Genomic DNA, 19546 nt, shown 5'->3' on the forward strand with positions numbered 1-19546 from the left:
GCACACTAAAGAGCACCCTGCCAGCTGGGGCACACTGAGGAGCACCTGAGGCACACTGAGGAGCACCCTGCCAGCTGGGGCACGCTGAGGAGCACTTTGCCATTGAGCATCAAGGAATGTGGTTCACTTGGAGGCACAGAAAGTAACAGACAATTAAGTGCTAAGTGAGTGGGGAGAGGGGAGGGAGGAGGGGGTAAAGAGAGGGAGGGGGCAGTCTTTATGGATTTTAGAAGGCTGATAGCTCTAGTGTACATAAGAGCACATAAACAGATTGATAACTGGGTGGGCTGATAAACGTACACGTTTATATGCTGATATCTACCAATAAAATGGGTTCCTGCTAGGGAGCAGGGGCAGGTAAATGAAAGGGACTATTCAGGTTAATAGGGAGCCTTGAAGACTTGGCTAAGGCAGGTTATTGGAGGGAATTAAAAGCTTTTAAGAAGAGTAGATTAGGGAAATTAATTTGCTGGTAGAAGGTACAAAGGTTTTGAAGGGGGGAGGGACTGGTGGCACCAGGCTGTTAGGTAAGAGCTGCTGACAGCATCCACCAGCAGGCTTGATTTGGCAACACAATGGGCGTGGACAGGAGAAGGAGCAGGCATTTAGACCTTAGGGGAGGGTCCAAGTCTGGGCAAGTAAGTAAATGCTCCTTTCATTAAGAGAGAGAAGAGGATCTGGTCTCAGAAGAGACATGGATGTTTGTTTGTTTGTTTGTTTGTTTGTTTGTTTTTGGCTTTGGGTAGTTGGCACAACACGTGAACCTTAAAGGGATTGCCACCAAATAGACAGGGCTGTATCATGGATGCCTCTGTCACAGGTGGGCTTGGGTAGAGTCATTAGACGTGTAGAGTCATTAGACGGTTTCCACTGCTCAGTTTTTCCCTTTTCAGGAAGGAGAAAGCATCTGCCGTGGGTGTTCCCAGTCCTCAAGGGGTCTGTGAGCCAGTCAGGAAACATCATTTTAATGGGATTAGCTGAAAGATGAGCCCATGTCAGGTGGTGGTTTGGCAGTGTGTCACGGCTGCTAACTCTGACATGTTAAGTATAACATTATTGATGACTTTTGGGCCTGGCTGGGAGTGTTAACATTTAGCAAATTAGATGTCTTCATTTTTTTGGTCTGGCACTCACGTTTTATGAGTATGACACAGAGTGTGACCTGGGTAAACCATTTAACCTCTCTGTGCCCCTGTGGCCAGCACTGGAAGCATGTGGGAGCACCTGCAAACATTTTGAAAGCTGCGAGATGAAAAGCCTGTAAGATCTGCCCCTTCCTCCAGGGACTGAGTCAGTCATCTGGGAAGGTCAGTCTTTTCTAGGCCTTCTTTCAACTGCCAGTTAATCTGCATTCTTCTAAAATGCTTCTACCAGGTCAGGGTGAAAGAGGCAGTTTCTATCTGCCCTCTTTAACTTTTGGGCCCTGCTGTCCGGCTGGCCCCTTTTCACTTAAGAGACTATTGCTGTACAGCTCCCACCTTTAGGTTCTGGGATTAAGCCCAGGAGTGTTGGAAGGGAATTAGGGTTTTACATTAACACCCAGGAGCCTCAACATACTGTATCCACACAGTGTGAGAATTTGTCCCAGTTCTAGGCAGTAAGCTACTTTCCCTGTAAAAGTAGCCATCAAATCTGGCCTTGTACTCTTGGGTCGCCAGAATTTGCCCAGCACCTAAACTTAAGGCCATGAATTTAGACCTGGAAAACCTTAGCAGCAAGGTTGGGGCCTTGCAATAAGCAACATATTTTTCTCATTCTTGCCATAACATTTCCTTGAGCTTCCAGGCTGCCTTGCAGCTGTGTCAGCTCCTCACATGTTAGAGATCCCTGCTGCCTGCTGCCTTCCTGGCTTGCTGCGCGTTTGGTTCTATATCCACTCCGTACTCTTTTCTGGTCCAGCTGGGTCTGCCTCCCACCCCACGGACGAGTCCAGTGCTAGACCCCATTTCTTCCAGTCGGCCTCACTGTGACAGTCCATCCTTTCACATTAAACCACAGTGGATATTTGTTGGCATGGAAACTAATGTGCTATTGGAATTTTATCCTGGTTTACATCTTCCTTTGTGTTGGAAAGCTTGGGATCGCTTCCAGTTTCTCAAGAGAGCTTTCCTGTCTCCTTCAGGAGACACAAAAGAAAACTCAACCATCTTGTGCCTGTGAATCAAGCCATTAGGTCACTATTTTAATTATAATATTGCGTTATTTAATCTTGATTTTGTTTTTAGTCATACATCTAAAATATATGTTGATGTGAATTTATTTACACCCTTTAAAGTGCTTTGACCGTAGATCGCTTTGTGATTATACAACGGAGAGAGGTGTTCTTCCTACCTGAAAGGTCCTTACAGTCTCTGGAAGGCTTCTTAAAACTTTTTGGTTTTTCCCTAGTCCCTCACCCAGTTTCCCTAGCGAGATAATGTGAGAATTTCCTTTTCTAAGTCATTCTGAGGTGATGCCTCCATCACCTTTGAGAACAGCTGACTGCATCCTTAAGCTTGAAGGTCCTGCCTGAGTTCTAACTCCTACCTGAGTGGATATGAAAGGCTCAGTCCATGCTGCTAGGATGAACGCTGACTTCTGAGCACCCCCCAGCTTATTACTTATGAGAACCTGGGTGAATCACTTTGAGTGGCAGAGCCCTCACTGGTAAAAATAAGGATAGCCCCGGCTGTGTTAAAGGAGTGTTGTGAAGGTTAAGTGGAGCAGGTGTGAGCATAACCAGCTATACAGTGAGTGGCATGACACCCAGAGGCACTGCGATGGGTTTTAACCACTTCTTAAAATGTCACCAACTGCTCTGTCTCACTTGCTTTCCTCATTAAGTATATAGCAACTTTAATCTGGGACAACAGAGTACGTTTATTGCTACAATAAACTCAACCTTCAAACCCTTAAAAAAAAAAAAAGCCATCCAGTGAGATCAGACATACTTCAGAAACATTAGACGGGGCCAAGAATGATTCCCAGTTTTCACAGCTATAAAAAGAGAAGTACAAGACCCCATTCAAAGTTTGGGTGGAGTCAGGAATCTTTCAACTCTGCTGAGATTGGCTCAGTGATAAAAAATGGTTACTAGTTGCAGCACATGAAAAAGAGAAGTTGTGGTGCAAGCATAACTTGGTCATGTCATACTTTTGTATCTCTTGCAGCTTGTGTTAATTTACGCCTATTTGGAAGCAGTAAAGCTCCTAGTTCTTGACGTCGTCGCCCTTTTTCTCACCCAAACTGCTTCGGGTCCAACCAAAGGGCTAACTAACACAGTTCTTTTCAACTCTGCTTTAATTCTTCCAGTCCTGCAGTGTCAACCTCAGACAGTTTACCCCCAAATGTTTTTTACTTGTTTTGTCTTGGACAAATGCCACAAACGGCAGCCCCTGCAAGGTCTACGAACTCTGGAAGTCTGGAAGTCCGCTCGACTTTAAGGAGCTTGCGGGGGTCGGTCATGCCCGGTGCAGTGCCATCCCTGTTGCAAACTCCGACCCGACCCGATCCCACCCCACCCCACCCGACTCCACCCACATCCCCACCCCGGCCAGATGCTGCTTCTGCAGGCTTCTCCCAACAGGAGGCGCCCGTGCGACCCAGGCGCTGCGCGTACCCGTGGGGACCGCTCCGCGGGCGGAGGGAGCGGGAGGAGGAGCCGGAGGGGGCGCGGCTTCCTCCGCGTCCTGCCGGGCGCCCGCTCGCCTGCTCCGCCGGGCCGAGGCTGGCGGCCGGCGGGGGTCGCGGCGGCGGAGGCGGCGGCGGAGGCGGCAGCGCTGGCGGACCGGGCTCGGGCTCGGAGCTCGGAGACAAGATGGCGGCGGCGCTCAGGAGCCCGGCCTCCTCCTCCTCGCCGCTCTCCGCCCTGCCGCTCGCCGCCTCCTCCTCCGCGGTCTCCTCCTCCTCCTCCTCGTGCAGCAGCACCAGCGAGCGCCGCGGCGCCGGGCCGCTCTCCCGGAGCTCGGGAGGGGGCTAGACCGGTCCGCGGGCGCGCAGGCGACGAGGCCGAAGCTGGGGCCGGGGCGGGGACGGCGGCGGCGGCGGCGGCGACGCCGGGTGGGGATGGGGTCGCAGACGCTGCAGATCCTCCGGCAGGGGGTGTGGGCCGCGCTCAGCGGCGGCTGGTACTACGACCCGCACCAGGCCACCTTCGTGAACGCGCTCCACCTCTACCTGTGGCTCTTTCTGCTTGGCCTGCCCTTCACGCTTTACATGGTGAGTGGGGGCGGGGACGGGGACGCGCAGCGGACGCTCGGTGTGATCCTCGGGGGTCCGGGGGTCGCGCCCCTGTCCTCCCCGCGTCCCGCGGTCCGGGCGGCGGGCGGACGCTCCCCTCCCCCGTCGGCTCCGCTCCGGGCCCCCGGTTTCCCGTGTTTTCAGCACCTCCCTTCCCGCCGGTCCCCGGCCGGGTCCCGCTTTCCTAGCGCCTCTCGTGCGAGTCTGCGTAACTGGCGCCCGAGGCCTTCCATCGGGGTCCCCGGTCCTTCCCCGGGCCTCGGGCTATCTACCTCCCGCTCCCCGGGGGCATCCCCACCCGCACCTCGGTCCCCGGCTGTGTGCGGAGCCCGGGGGAGGCCGTGCGCGCTCCGGCAGAAACGGAGTCGCAGGGTGTCCCGGCTCGTACTCGCTTCCCGTGCTGGGGGAAACCCCAAGCGGGCTCGCGCCTCTGCAAACCGCTGATCGGTTGAGTGCGGGTTCCATTCGGTTCAGCCCCGCGGCGAGGGACCGCGGTGTTGTCAGGCTATCGCTGCCGGCAGGGAACAGGGAGATACGGGAGCCTGGCTGGCGTTTCACCCGTTTGTTTGCGTTGGTTCAAGGCCTTTGACTGGCAGGGAAAAGGAGAGTGCCGCAGCCTGTTGCTTGGTGCTCTAGGGCCAATTTCTCTGAAGTGTTTTTTTTTTTTTTTGGTGTTCCCAGACGGTTTCCTTCTATAGCCAAGGCTGGCCTGAAAGTCACTGTGCAGTCCAGGCCTCAGGAGTGTTTTTAGAGGATGTTTTCCTGAAAGATGTTTGCACATTTCTTAAAAATAAAAAATAAAATAAAATAAAAGCACTATTTTAGGTGGGACATTTGGGAAAACAAAGCTTTCAAATTTTAAAGTAATTGGAAGGAAGGATATTAACTTTTATTTTCAGGGAATTTCTGCTAACTTCATGGTTGGTTCTTCAGAGGGCTAGAACAAAGGTGCTGGATTACTAAGTCCCCGAATGGAGAGTATGAGAAGTACTGAGAGTATGAGAGTTAGGGCAGCCTATTTGCCTCTTTTCCCAGTATCACTAATTGGCAGGAACATGCCTTGGGGGATGGCGAGTGTGTGTGAGCGCTAAAAGTCACATTGTCAAGCAGATTCTGATTTCTAATAGAAATGTGTTTGAAGGGACTTACCCCAGCTTAAAGGAGCTATTTATTGCAGGAGTTGTTGGTCTTGTCAGATTCTGAATATTTATCATTAAATGTTATAATTTCAGTTCATTTTGGCCGATCGGGTTCACTGCATCAGCATCCCTTCCAGGAGTGCGATGTCCTTAACGAGCAGCTCTGTGGCTGTGGTAGTGAGGTGGCTGTTTCAAGCTCACCGGCTTTCAGAGCTGCCCTCCTGGGTGTCCAGACAGGTTGTACATTTAAGACAAAATGATCGTTGGGAGGTCAGGATTTGTTGCTGTGCTGTGTAAGGTTTGGGTCTAAGCCTCTTTGTGGAATTAACACCACTGGGGACTTCAGAGGAAGCGGAAAGCCATGTATTGAATTACGTGGGAGTTTATTCAGTTAAGCTCGATTCTCAGGTATTTGAGTGTCCGCTGTGCACTAGGTAATTTGCCAGGTTCTGGGAAAATAAAAGTGCTTCACTTCAACGAATGTCAGCTCCACTCTTCCCGAAGCTTTAAAAGCTCTCATAGGCTCCTCTTACTCTTCACTCCCAGTCCATGCATAAAGCTAGTGGGTTCTGTCTTTAAAATCTGACAGGAGTTCATCATCCCCCAGTCAGGCCTGGTTCAAGCAGCTCTGCCCTGCTGGGTACTTGTCTGGGGTGGGGGTTGGGGGGTGGCAGGGGGTGTGTGATGATATTTGTATCAAGGCTTGCTGTTTCTGCTCTTGCTTCCCTACACACAGATCAGGATCCTTTGAGGTCCTGGGACCCTTGTGCTTAGACCAACTTCCCCCCTGCCCCTGCTCTGCCCCTTTCTATACTCAGTTCGACTGCTTGCAGTCTACCCAGCAGCTGACATGTCGTCACTGTGCCCTGGGCTGGGTGTGCTTGCCCCTCCTACTCTGTCAGGGGGCCTCTCCCTTCCAGATGATTGTGTGGCCTGCTTTGGTTAGGTTATTTCGGGTTTCTGGCGTGTGAGACTTTCCCTGATAAGTAACATAGCAGCCTCTGACCTCTTCTGCCGGCTTTCTGACCAGCGGTTTCTGCTGCCTGACGCACACACTCACTTGCTGGTCCTGTCACCCTGTTGCACTGAGGAAAGCTAATAATAGACCAGGCAGAGGTTTCTCTCTGTTCATTGCTGTACTCTTAAGGACGTAGAGCAGTGCCAGACAGACACACAGTAATGAGACGTTAGACATATGACTGGCAGTGGATACCATTCACTTTTTTTCTGTCAGGGAACTTAGGAGTCTAGCCTGGGATAAGCAGCAGCAGGCTTAGAACTGTGGGGATGGTGAATGATGAGAGGTCGTGGTCTGGGGCTTAGCACAGAGGAGTGTAGCAGTTTAGGAAACAAGCTAGTGCTATAGTAGTGAGGTCGATAGTGTGACATATATATCCAAATTAAAACAGAAGCTCACCCATGGTTATCATTCATGTGTTCTTCCAATAAGAGCTGCAGGTGACGGTGACTTTCCTGAGTTTGTGTATAGGTTCTTAGCCCAGCTAAGTGTCCCCATTGTGACTTGTCTTATTACCTTAGGCAGATACATGAACTGGGATTTATATATGACTTTTTGAAGCCCAAATCACCATTCAGGATCCCCATAGGCATGGGTATACTCACACACACTCACACACACACACACACACACACATACACATACATACACACACACACACACACACACACACACACAACTCTCTGTCTCCCAGCTTTTATAGGTCATTCAGAGGGGTAAGATACAGATTCTGCTATTATTGTTCTAGATAGGGAAAACCAAGAAGAAAAGCTTCCCTCTTACCTGATTATCTTGTTTTCCTTGTTAACTCCATTTATAGCATTCTAATTGTTAATGTACACAACTTACCATGGGTGAGAACTTTGGGAAAGGGTAGCTTTTTCTTTTCTGGTTTTTTTTTTGATGAAAAGTTCACTGGTGTGCCTATTATCTTGATTTTTGAATATTGGTTTTGCTGTTGATTTGCAAGATCACCTTCCTGAACATTTTTTTGCTCATGTGTAACGTATTTCATGAGTATTTTGCAAGGAAATAATTATAAAATAGATTATTCACTTTCAGAGTAGCCGTCAGTGAATGGCGTTCCAAAGACTGTCTAATTAGAATTTTTCTCTACAATGCTGCATGCCTAGAAGAGATTAGACAGTGCTGAATTTATTGAAGGGAACCATTATTCTAACATATCGCTTCATATACAGTCTTTGTCTATGAAGAGTTACATGTCTAGATGATGAAATTCATTTAAATGTATTTATATTAAGATAGAGGGCAAAATGTTTGTTTAGCATACATGAGACTGTGGTTGCAAATCTGGGCACCTGTCTTTCTCTAGTTTGTTTAAATAAGAGGTTCTCAGACCCTACTTGACATTAAACATTGCTTGACAGTGTTAAAAATGTGTCCATGTACAAACTTGTTCAGGTTCAGAACATCTGGAGGTTCACTCATTTGTATACTGCACGCTAGGTGAGTTCAGAGAACTAGATCAGTGTACCCATAATTCCTAGCCTAGTCTTCTAGACTGGTACTCACTTGTCCTCCTGACTCTCTTGAGACATCTAAGAGAAGTAATGTCTAAAACCATTCTGAAGGTCCTTAGAGGTGGCTCTGTGGTTAAGAGCACTGTGGTTCTTCCAGAGTGCAGTGTCCAGCACCTATGTGGCAGTTCACAACCATCTGTAACTCCAGTTCTAGGGCATCTGATGCCCCTTCCTGGGCATCTAAGGGTGTCCCCATAGGCATGGGTATACTCACACACATACACACTCACACACACACACACACACACACACACACATACACATACACACACACACACACACACACACACACACACACACAACTCTCTGTTTCCCAGCTTTTATAGGTCATTCAGAGGGGTAAGATACAGATTCTGCTATTATTGTTCTAGATAGGGAAAACCAAGAAGAAAAGCTTCCCTCTTACCTGATTATCTTGTTTTCCTTGTTAACTCCATTTATATCATTCTAATTGTTAATGTACACAACTTACCATGGGTGAGCCACACAAGTGATGTACAGACAAACACTCAGGCAATACACCCATACACATAAAATTTTTTAAAATTTTTTAAAAATTCTGATTTTTAAATGGATGCTCCCATTCCAAAACAGACAGACAGATGACCAGATGGAAGAGGAGAGGAGGAGGGGGAGAAACCTTTTCTCGTTGCTGTGTACTGGTTATGGTGTAACGGACATTGCCCCGGTGCCCTGCTCTTGCTGTACACACACACACACACACACACACACACACACACACACACACGCACATACACACACACACACCCTTAACCATGCCTGCTGTCAAGAGTAGTTCAGCTCTTCCTTTTACTTCCTGCCCAAGACTGTTTTGTCTGCACTGTTAAGTTAGCCATGTTACCAGTCGTTAGCATCTATTCTTACCTCTTTATAGCTCTTAGCATACACAGATTTAAATCAGGTGGTGCCGTCTACCTTTTTTGTTTATTTGGTTTAAATTTTTTTCTGTACAATACAATATTCGTCAGCTCCTCCCACTAGATCCTCACCCAAGTAAATGTTCTTTCTGTCTCAAAATGATCCCCCACCCCAGCAAACCAAAACCCAAACCAAACAAACATCCCTGGAAGACAAAAACACCATTGTGGGGGGGGGGGGAGTGGTTCTGATGCTTTGATCGGGAATCTGTATGTCCATACACTAAGATCCTTGTCCCCAGTTGGTTTTTTTGATCAAATCAATAAAGATGCCAGTGGCTAATGGCTGGGTGGCAAGAAAGGGGCAGGACGTCTAGGTTCCTGCAGGCTAGGAGAGAGGAGAGGACAGGGAAGAGAATCAAGATACTTGAGGGAAAGAGACGGAACAGACTCAGCTGCGGGGGAGATCTTCCAAAATGTAGGCAGAGAGGGAAAGAGGCCCACGGGAGGGCAGCCTGAGAGGGTCTTGGGCAACAAGACCAGTAGGCTGCACTGAAGGTAGCCAGGCAGCTAAGCTGAGGGCAGATTTAGTGGTGTTGAGCTAGGAGTAAAGGAAGGGCATGCTAGCCGCAGAGGCTTAGAAGAGCCCAGCCACTGAGCCAGTAAGGCGAGGTAAAAATGAGCTAATGTGTGAAATGAGCTAATGTGTGTGTCTTTCATCGGCGGATCCAAGAGAACCTGGGTGGAAGGCCTGGTAGCTTGGCCCGCCCAGAAACATTAAAGCCGGGTAGTAAAAACTACACGCTACATATCAAAACAAGGTAAGCATACACACAGAAAACATGGAGTCGATTTTGTGAGTGTGGGGCCTGCTGTGGAGTGTAGTTCTTATACCCAGTGTCACTTCATTGATGAAAACTGATTTTTCTTCTCCCAGTTGCTTCTTGCTTAGGGGTAGGACTTGGTGCTCTCTCTCCCTTCTCAGTGCGGATTTTGTCTAGTTGAAACTTGTACAGGTCTTTTGTGTGCTGCCATGGTCTCCGTGAGTTCATATGTGCATCAGTTTTGTTGTGCCTGAAAGGCATTCTCTCCTTGGAGTTGTCCATAACCTCTAGCTCTTACAGGTTTCCTGCTTACTCTTGGGCAAAGATCTCTGAAGGGAGGAGTTTGACAAAGACATCTCATTTAGGGCTCTGCTCCAAAGATTCTCACCTCACACATTGCCCACTTGTGGGTCTCTATTAACTATTATTTACTGCAAGGACACCTTCTGCGAGGGTTGAGCAGTGGTGCACTGGTCTATGGATACAGCAGTATGTCATTAGGAGTCACTTTATTTCTATGTTCATTTAGCAGAATAATAGTAGTAGGTTTTCTCCTAGGGCCTGTGATCTATTTAGTTTCAGGATCTTGGCCACTTTTACAGTATCAGCTATGAGTTCCATATCAAGGAATGGGCCTTAAATCCAATTTTTTAAATAAAGCAGTTGGTGACTTCCATAATGGCTGTGCCCTATTGCACTGGGACACCTTGTTTGTGTAGGTCCCTGGGTTTGTTTGTCCCTGCTGATCCTGATGACTTGCTTTCTCCTCCTTCCAGCACTATGGAGTTAGTCAGTAGAAGGGAAGCTGCTGCTTGGGCACCAACGCAGTGTCTTCATGTTCTATGACATAAGTAAATGGTAAGGATCTTCAACAATAGGGTCTTATCACCAGGTCGGGAAGGGTACCAATGACATTGGAGAGAGCCTGTCTGTGCGATCCCTTTGACCAGTGACTTTAGATGTACCTCATTCCTGGTCCTGGTGGTTACTTGGTAGTATAAGATGTCTAGTGTATACTACTAAGGGGGCATAATTGTTTCCCCCATTATATGGTAACTTCACTAAAATTCCTTTCATATCTATTTGAGGACATGTCTACAATTTTAGCCTTCCCTATAACTTTTCAAAGTTAGTGTTAGTTGTCTTTCCTCGTATGCGGTCCTTTACCCTTTCCTCGTGCATCCCCATTTAATCCCCCTCTTCTAGTTCCTTTATCTCTTTATAGCACTCTGTTCTGTGTCCCCTGCTTGGAAGCCCCTCTGCTCCCCGTTCTTACTGCTAGTGTAACCTCTGTGGTTGTTTAGATTGAAACTCATCCACCTAAAGTTTAAAAGATGGCACTCATATGAGAAAACATGCAGTGTTTGCCTTTCTGGGTCTGAGTTACTGGCATCTAGTATGTTCGTATGGCTACTGTATGTTTGAAATCAGTGTGGGGACCCTCAAAAAGCTGAAAATTGATCTCCCACAAGATCAGCCTTACCACTTTGGCATATACCCAAGGGACTGTGTACCTTACTACAGAGATACTTGTTCATCTGTGCACACTGCTGCTCTGTTCTTAACAGCCAGGAATTGGAGACAGCCTAGATGCCCCTCAGCTGATGAATGGGTAATGAAAATGTGGCCCCTTTACACAGTGGAATATTACCCAGTTGGTAAGAAAAGTGGAATACGAAAATTTGCAGGTAAATGACTGGTGCTAGAAACAATCACTACTCCCGTTTAATATCTTTGCATGTAGAGCTTTGGCTACCAAGGCCATACTAAAGCCATCTCTGCCTTTACTTACAGTTTGTGCAGTTTCCCTGTGCCAGGATCAGGTGGCCTCCTTCCTTTCAGTTGAGCCTGATACACTGCTTCCTCGTGAAGGAGCTTTGCACCTGCTGTGTCTTCCTAAAGGAGACTCCTCTCCTTCTCCTCTTGTTCTCAGGCTGACTGTCCTAGTAGTGTAGGACTGGGCCTCAGTATCATCTCACAGGTACCCCATAACTGTAAACAGCATCCTTCTTAGTGTCATCACTTCATCTGGTCAGCTGCTTTCATGGTGCTTCACAACCGTGTTTGTATCTTTGTTTGCATGTTCGCTGTCTAGACAGCTCTACTGCCATAGTGCCTTATAAGTTCAGTGAGGGCAGGGTCGGGTGTGGTAATATATTATTCAGTGTCTGCTCTGAATGAGTGTTTGTTGATTGAAAACTGTATTACATATATGGACCTTCCTTAGGTTGACCACCAAAACTGATCTGGAGTAGTTGAGGGCAGAGTGTCGTAGGAGGTTGTATTGTGAGCAGAGTCATGTGTAGAGTTAGTTTCAGTGGCTGCAAGTTAAGAATCAAGTGCCAGAATTAGTCCAGAGAAGCGTGTAAGTCACTCAAAGTACAGCAACATGTGGGTCTTGTGTGTACAGCCTGTAAAGTTATATGTAAAGCAATGTATGCTAAGTGCTCTGTGGCGTAATTATCATTAATTAATCATTATTATAAAATTTATGGTTATGACTTTTTCCTAGTTGCCGCCATTATTCATTTTCTGGTTGGTCCTTACTTGTAGAGTGAAAGTTTCTTTGAAACCCCGCAAGCCCTGAATTTAAAGATTCAGAAATTTGAAAGTGTAGTAAATCAGTGCCTTTAGAACCTTAGCTAGCAGAGGCTGAGGATGTAATTCATTTAGCAGCATGCTTCTGGAGTGGAGCCTGAGAACCTGTGTTCAGTTCCTAGCACCACATGAACTAGACCTGGGTACAGGACTGTAATCTAACAGTCGGGAGGACCTCAAGCTCAGGGTTATCCTCCACGGAATTTTGACCCAGTCCCTGCCTCAAAATTGATTAATTAATTAAAATCTAACCCTTCTAGCGAATGAGCATGCTCAAATACGGGGTAGTCTAGAAGCCTCTTTAACTGTCTTGGTTACTGTTCTGTGGTTGTGAAGAGACACCCACAGTCACATTTACAAGAGAAAGCATTTAATCGGGGTCTTACAGCTTCAAAGGCTTAGTCTATTATCACCTCGGCAGGGGATGTGTTGGCAGGCTTGGTAGGCAGACCTGGTGCTGGAGAAGTAGGTGAGAGTAATCTTTTGACCTAAGGCAAAGAGTATGACTGGGCCTGTCATGGGCTTTTGAAGCCTCAAAGCCTACCCCCAGTGACACACTTCCTCCAACAAGGCCACACCTCTTAATCCTTCTAATCCCACCAAACAGTTCCACTCTCTGGTGATTAAGCATTCAAATAGATGAGCACATGGAGACCATTCTTTTTAGTTGTTGTTGTTATTGTGTTTATTTGTTTACTGAGGCAGGATTTCTCTGTGTAGCCTTGGCTTTCCTGGAACTCTCTATCTAAACCAGGCTGGCCTTGAACATAAAGTTCTACCTATCTCTGCCTCCCAAGTCCTGGGATTAAAGGCTTGTGTCACTACTGCCTGACTACAAAGGGCAAGGTTTGAATGTCATAACACGACCAGAAAACAAACCACTGCACTTACTCTCTATAGAGTCTTGAACAAGTGGACAGACACAGGGATGTACAGAGACAGGCTTGACACTGAAATCCACAATCCAGATAGACACTAGTGACTAAGTTCAACTCCCCTGTCTAAATATGCCCATTAGTAAATGCTGGATATTTTAGCTTTTCAGGTCAGTGAAGCGACAGACTTCCTGGTTAAATCTGTGCTCATAGGCTGGAAGAGAAATAGAAAGCCCACTAGTTTCCAACAATTAACTGTTTTGTGACTTAGAGTGGCTCTGAAATGGTGGAAAGCATTTTGTCTTTCACAAATCATTGTAGGTGGCTCATGGCTGCCTGTAACTCCAGCTCTAAGGGATCCAGTACCCTTCTCTGGTGTCTGTGCGCACTTAGGTATCCATGAACTAACACACTCACCGCCCCCCCCCAACACACACACACACACACACACACACACACACACATTACACATACATACACATACTCTTAAATAGTAGGCCAGTTTGCTTTGCAGTGTTTCAGAACCTCCTGTTTCTCTTGACTGCTTTAGGGATGTTTCCATGAGGGAAAATTTGCTTGGTTGGTTGTTTTTGAGACAGGGTTTCTCTGTGTAGCTCTGGCTGTCCTGGAACTCACTCTGTAGACCAGGCTGGCCTTGAACTCAGAGAATCACCTTCCTCTGTCTCCTGAGTGCCATAATCAAAGGCCTGTGACACCACCACCCAACAAAAGTGACTCCTTAATAGCGCTGAAAGAAATTACAGTATGATGTGTTGGAGTAAGGAAATCCTTTTCTTGATTACAGGTTATATACTTTATTTTAAAGTTTTAGCTTTAAACTTTTTAGCTTTAAATTTTTTTGAATTAAGGGGCCGGAGAGATGACTCATTAAAAAGAAGTCCAGAGAGCTGGAAAGATTGCTCAGTGGCTAAGAGCACTGTCTGTTCTTCTTAATTCCCAGCAACCACATGGTGGCTCACAACCATCTGTAATTAGATCTGATGCCCTCTTCTGTCTACAGGTGTACATGCAGGTAAAACACACATAATAAATAAATCTTTAAAAAGAAAAGCTTAAAAAAGAGACAGGTGGTGGTGGCTCATGCCTTTAATTCCCTCACTTAGGAGGCAGAGGCAGGTAGATCTCTGTGAATTTGAGGTCAGCCTGGTCTACAGAGTTACAGGACAGCCAGAATTGTACAGAATTATTTATTTTTTATTATTTTATTTATTTATTCACTTACTTTACATCACAGCTTCCCTCTCCTTCCAGTCCCACCCTCATTAAACCCCTCTTCACATTATCCTCTCTTCTTCTCAGAGAAGGGACCCCTCCCCCCAGTGGGTATCAACCCACCCTGGCACATCAAGTCACAGTAGGACTAATTGCATCCTCTCCCCTGAGGCCAGACAAGGCAGCCCAGCTAGGGGAAGGGGATCCAAAGGTGGGCCACAGAGTCAGAGACGGCATCTGCTCCAGTTGTAGGGGCCTCACGTGAAAACCAAGCTGCACAACTACAAATGTAGAGGAGATCGAGGTCACATTTTAGCTTTTTAAAAAAACTTTATGATAAATATTGTAGTTAAATATTGTAGCCTTTTGTTCTAAATTCCCAGAGACAGGTAAGGATGAATGCTGATGGAGGAGGGGCTAAAAGCTGAGGTCTGTGTGTCATAGGATCCATCTTGTAGTGAATAAACCTGCCTGAAGTGCAGGGTGTTCTCTGGTGAGTGAGTGAGGAGATGTGGAGGCTGCTCCAGGTCTGAGCAAGAGTGGGATATGGAATGCTCTCCTTTGGAGAGTGGGAAAGTGAGTTGACTGTTGATGTGGGATTGTGAGCAGGGTTGAGGGCATCTTTGAGACTGGGGAACTTGAGTTCAGAATGTTGAATAGGAACGATCAGGAGAGAAATGTAGGGTGAAATTTATTTATTTGAAGTTATTGACATAGCTACTGTGTTGTAGGGAGATCCCAAAGCTAATTAAAAAAATATCCTTGGACAGAGCTCCAAGACCCAGTGACATCTAAAAGTGGGTGACAAAGATAATAATTACAGGAAAATAAAGAGGAGAGGAAGAGAGCCAAAAGAAAGAATATTTTGAAAAGGAGAGAGTGGCCAGAATTTGCCAAGTTGTGCTCCTACAGGTTAATGGCTGACCTAAGTCTCCATCAGCTGTGTTGAGTGGCCTAGTATGCCCTTCTCACCCCACTCAGCTCCTTCCAACACAGGAGGCATTGCTTTAAGCTGCTTATTCAATAGAATGTTGAATAAAACATTTCAGCAACATCTTTGTCTTTGACAATAGCAATTTTTTCCCCTAAAGTACCATTTAATTCAAATTTAGTCCCAACTAAAGCTCTTTGCTGCACTGATAAGCATCACGCAGCAACTTTGATCTGGTTTCCCCTAGTTTTGTACTCAGATGATTCTGGGACAAGATTGCTTCATCATATTATTTGGTTTCATTAAGTCCGATGGTTTTCCCTTGTGTCTGCGTGTGGCTGGGGAAGCTGAGAAGGATTTGACAGATATGCTTGGACACCTGGGTACAAGAGCAGCCAGGAAAGCTAAGAACGCCACAAGCGTTCTGTAGCCTTCCCATTGCCTTCATAAATTAGATAGGTGAGCTTTACCATAGCATGGTGGAGTGAGTGGTGGGATTCTGATTCTCTCAGGTGCCCTGGAAAGTTGGGGTGTGCCTGTGTGTTCTTTGGTACAACTGGGAAGCTGGTGGCACTCTTCTAAGAACTCCTGCCTCTAAGAACTTGAACAGTTGATGTCACACTCTTGCTTTGTGTTAAGATAAGAAAGAAAAGAAAACCCAGGGAAAAAAAGCCATTTCCTTTTTGAGGTTTTCTGGCAGTGTGAAAGAAATTCCCATTCTGTAGAGCTTTGTGTACATCAGGTGGAACCCTGAGAGCCAGCTGATCTGCAAGCGGCCAGGAAACCTAGTCACAATTTGAGAAGCCTGAGCTAGGATCCGCCCCACTTCCTTTTCCTCCCTCTCCCTCTTGTTACACTGCTGTCTAGACATAAACTAAACAGGTCCAGCCACTGTTATTCCCCCTTAAAGCTTTTCATTTTGGCATAAACTTAGGGTTATAGAAAAGTTAGAAGACTGCAGGTTCTGTGTGCCTTTCCCAGCTTCCTTTTATATCAGAGTGTTGCCCGAGCACCGAGTGTTTCTCAGATGGAGACATTAGTGTTGCTTCAGGATGCTAATGGTCTACTCATTTTGTATACACTTTGCCAGTTGCCTTTTCTGCTTCAGGACTGATCCCAGACCTCTGTGCTGTATCATCTGTAACTTGTGTTCTTCACTCTTTCCTTACTAACAGGCTGGGGCTATAGTCTTTGAGGGTTTGTACAATTTATAACAATTTTCCAAGTGTGTCTTTTCAGAGACTTTTATGTCTGTGATAGATACATTTTAAGTGGACAGAAAGGAATAGTCTTGAGTATTTTTGAATGGCTACTACTTTCCTGCAGTACTAGGCTACTTGAAAACAGAATTTAACATATGCAGAATTGTACAAAATAAATACTCCAAAATGAAAAGTCTTGATACCTTATTCCTAGCAGAATGGGCGCCTGTGTGTTTCCTATATAAAGCCAGGTTTCTTAATTTATAAATTAAAGGTTATACTAGGGCATGGCTGAACTCCTGAGTGCCCTGCAGTGCTCTTTTCTAGGATGTTTCATGCAGGGGTAGCCCACACGTGCAGGAGACGCGCTGTGTGCCTATGCAGGGGTAGCCCACACGTGCAGGAGACGCGCTGTGTGCCTATGCAGGGGTAGCCCACACGTGCAGGAGATGCGCTGTGTGCCTATGCAGGGGTAGCCCACACGTGCAGGAGACTCGCTGTGTGCCTATGCAGGGGTAGCCCACACGTGCAGGAGACGCGCTGTGTGCCTATGCAGGGGTAGTCCTCACGTGCAGGAGACTCGCTGTGTGCCTATGCAGGGGTAGCCCATACATGCAGGAGACGCGCTGTGTGCCTATGCAGGGGTAGTCCTCACGTGCAGGAGACTCGCTGTGTGCCTATGCAGGGGTAGCCCATACATGCAGGAGACGCGCTGTGTGCCTATGCAGGGGTAGTCCTCACGTGCATGGGTAGCCCATACATGCAGGAGATGTGCTGTGTGCCTATGCTGAATCTTGCTGAGCTTTGTCTCTGGGCTATTTTGGTTTCATAGCCTTCCTGCCAGGCAAATGGGTCTTTGTTCTGAAGAAAAGATTTTTCATTAAACAAGTCTACACTTTTGGGTATAGTGTTTTACCATTGTCCAGTATTTTATTGTTAAATATTCAGTGTAGGATTGGCTTCTCATGAGTCACTTTTTAAATCTGAGAATATGATTTGTGCTGTAAAAGTACTATCTTGGGAAAGTATCTGAAACATTCATAAAAACAGACTGATAAGTGCAAACAAGCCAGTTACCATTTGCACTCGGGCCCATTGTTTTCGTTTGTTAGTTGTGCTGTGTTAGACATCATTTCCTTAAGCATCTCTGACCCCATGCAGAAGCAGAATGAACTGGGCAGGTGGTAAATAGAAGTTCTAAAATCTGTTTGCCTTTTTGGCAGTTTGGTAATGTGAAATCCTCAATTTGAGGATGTTTTGAAAAGATAAGAAAAAGTACAGCTAAACTAAAAAGATTATATGTTGTATTATCAGAGACACATAAGTTTGTCTATTACTCCATCATGGGCACAGGGCTATTGAAGCATGTATGTTATTGAAAAATAATCTTATATTTCTACAACCTTAAAGATTTTCCGATGAACAGGAAAGTCACAGAATACTACAAGTTCACTCAGGCCTCCATCTAGATTCCATGTGTGCTTTGAACAATGCTGTTTACTGTATAACCAGTTTCTACACATGGCTTCTCATACAGACCTACAGGACTCATTTGAAAGTACGCTACCCTGACACCTCACCCTTGAGCTCGGATGTGGAGCCTTCTCTTTTGCCCTGTTTACAATTGACATTTAAAAAGTCTAGGCCAGCTAAACTATTCTATTTCATAGGTTTGTTTAATTGTGCCCCTCTTCTGCCCTCCCCTCAGTCTTTAGGGTTCCTGTAAACTTCTGCCATATTTTATTGTCCAAAGTTACAGTTGGGGAATTATCATTTATAACATAATTCTCATTCCACTGTAGATTTATCATCCGCCTTTGATTTCGTGATCTTTGTCTGTCACTGTCACACGTTATACCGCTTTTGTGCATTATGTTGTCAGTGTCAACTCAAGATCCGAGGGTCCCCTTCCTTTCCTTCCTTAGATATGTCTAGGTAGAATCCCACAGCCTGGCCACTCTTCACTGCAGGCATTGATCTATGGCCTTCAGCTAATTACACCTGTGTGTTCTCTGTGGTTTCCTGGCTATTTATCAGGCACCAGGGATTAGAATTCTTTCTATGGTGTTTGGGATACCCCCCTTGGTTGTATCCCCTGTCCTCAGTTCCTGTGAGCCCTGGAGAGTGACACCTGTAATCCAGCGCAGCCAGCCCGAGACTATCGCTGGCATAGGCAGACTCTGTTCTCCTCCTGTCCTTTCAAATGAACTTACTCATCTGCCTTAGAAGAGTTCAGAGCTTTGTGGTTGTTGTTTTGACGTTGTAGTTTATCATGGTATTCTCTTGAAGATTGCTGGCCTGTAGCCCAGGACACAAGCTTCTATACAGTTTCTCATAGCATAGAGCAGTCAATAATTTAAAAAAAAATGTAACTAGGAAATAACTTGTCTGAGCATCCTGTTTTGCTCCACCTCAGTGTATCAATCTCTGGAGGACAATCCTGGGTGTGTGTCTTTTGAAAAATGCCAAAACAAAACTCCTGAGTACACTCACAGCAAAGCCCTTGTGTGATTGTAGAGGGTACTGGCCTACCCTGGGAAGTCTTAGTCTGTTACTTGTGAATGCTTCCTGCTTAGTTCCACTTTAACTCAGCTCCTTTTCCAGCTCAGATAAATAACTGGAGAACTTTGATTCTTGCTACAATGTAAACTCTTGTTACTGTGCGCAAGTGCTCCTGCTGCCTATACATGCATGCCTATGGCATAGCACATGTGGAGGTCAGCAGATAACTTTGTGGAGTTCTTCTCCCTCCCTCCCTCCCTCCTTCCCTCCCTCCCTCCCTCCCTCCCTTTTTGTCTGTTTGATAGAGGGTCTTACTATGTAGCTCAGGCTGGCTCAGTACTTGCTCTGTAGACTTGGCTGATCTCAGAGTTCTGTCTGCCTGTTTCCCAGTGTGTATTGAAGGCAGAGCTGCTGTGGCCGGCCCTCGCCTTTTGTGCTTACTTGATTCTAGAGATTAACTTAGGTTGCCAGGCTTGGTGACATTCACCTTTGAGCCACCTTGCTAACCCCATTTTCCACTTCTTTAGTTATCCTGTTCTTCCTGTAATTGTTCCACATCTCTATTAAATAACGTTGGAGATATGGAC

At 46.4% G+C, this 19546-nt stretch overlaps 1 protein-coding gene across 5 annotated transcripts in view; it reads left to right on the forward strand.

The window, feature by feature from the left end:
- The first annotated feature begins 3887 nt into the window (after positions 1-3887).
- Pcnx1 (pecanex 1) overlaps positions 3888-19546 on the forward strand; it is a 144113-nt gene continuing 128454 nt past the window's right edge. For all 5 annotated transcript variants that reach the window (XM_021179162.3, XM_029484751.2, XM_029484750.2 and 2 more), the window contains exon 1: positions 3888-4197. In XM_021179162.3, coding sequence (XP_021034821.1) covers positions 4045-4197 — 153 coding nt within the window. In that variant the 5' untranslated portion in view covers positions 3888-4044. The remainder of the gene's footprint in view (positions 4198-19546) is intronic.

The sequence above is a fragment of the Mus caroli genome, unplaced genomic scaffold (genome assembly GCF_978045245.1).
Source record: "Mus caroli unplaced genomic scaffold, Mus_caroli_1 scaffold_14, whole genome shotgun sequence".
Classification (NCBI taxonomy): Eukaryota; Metazoa; Chordata; class Mammalia; order Rodentia; family Muridae; genus Mus; species Mus caroli.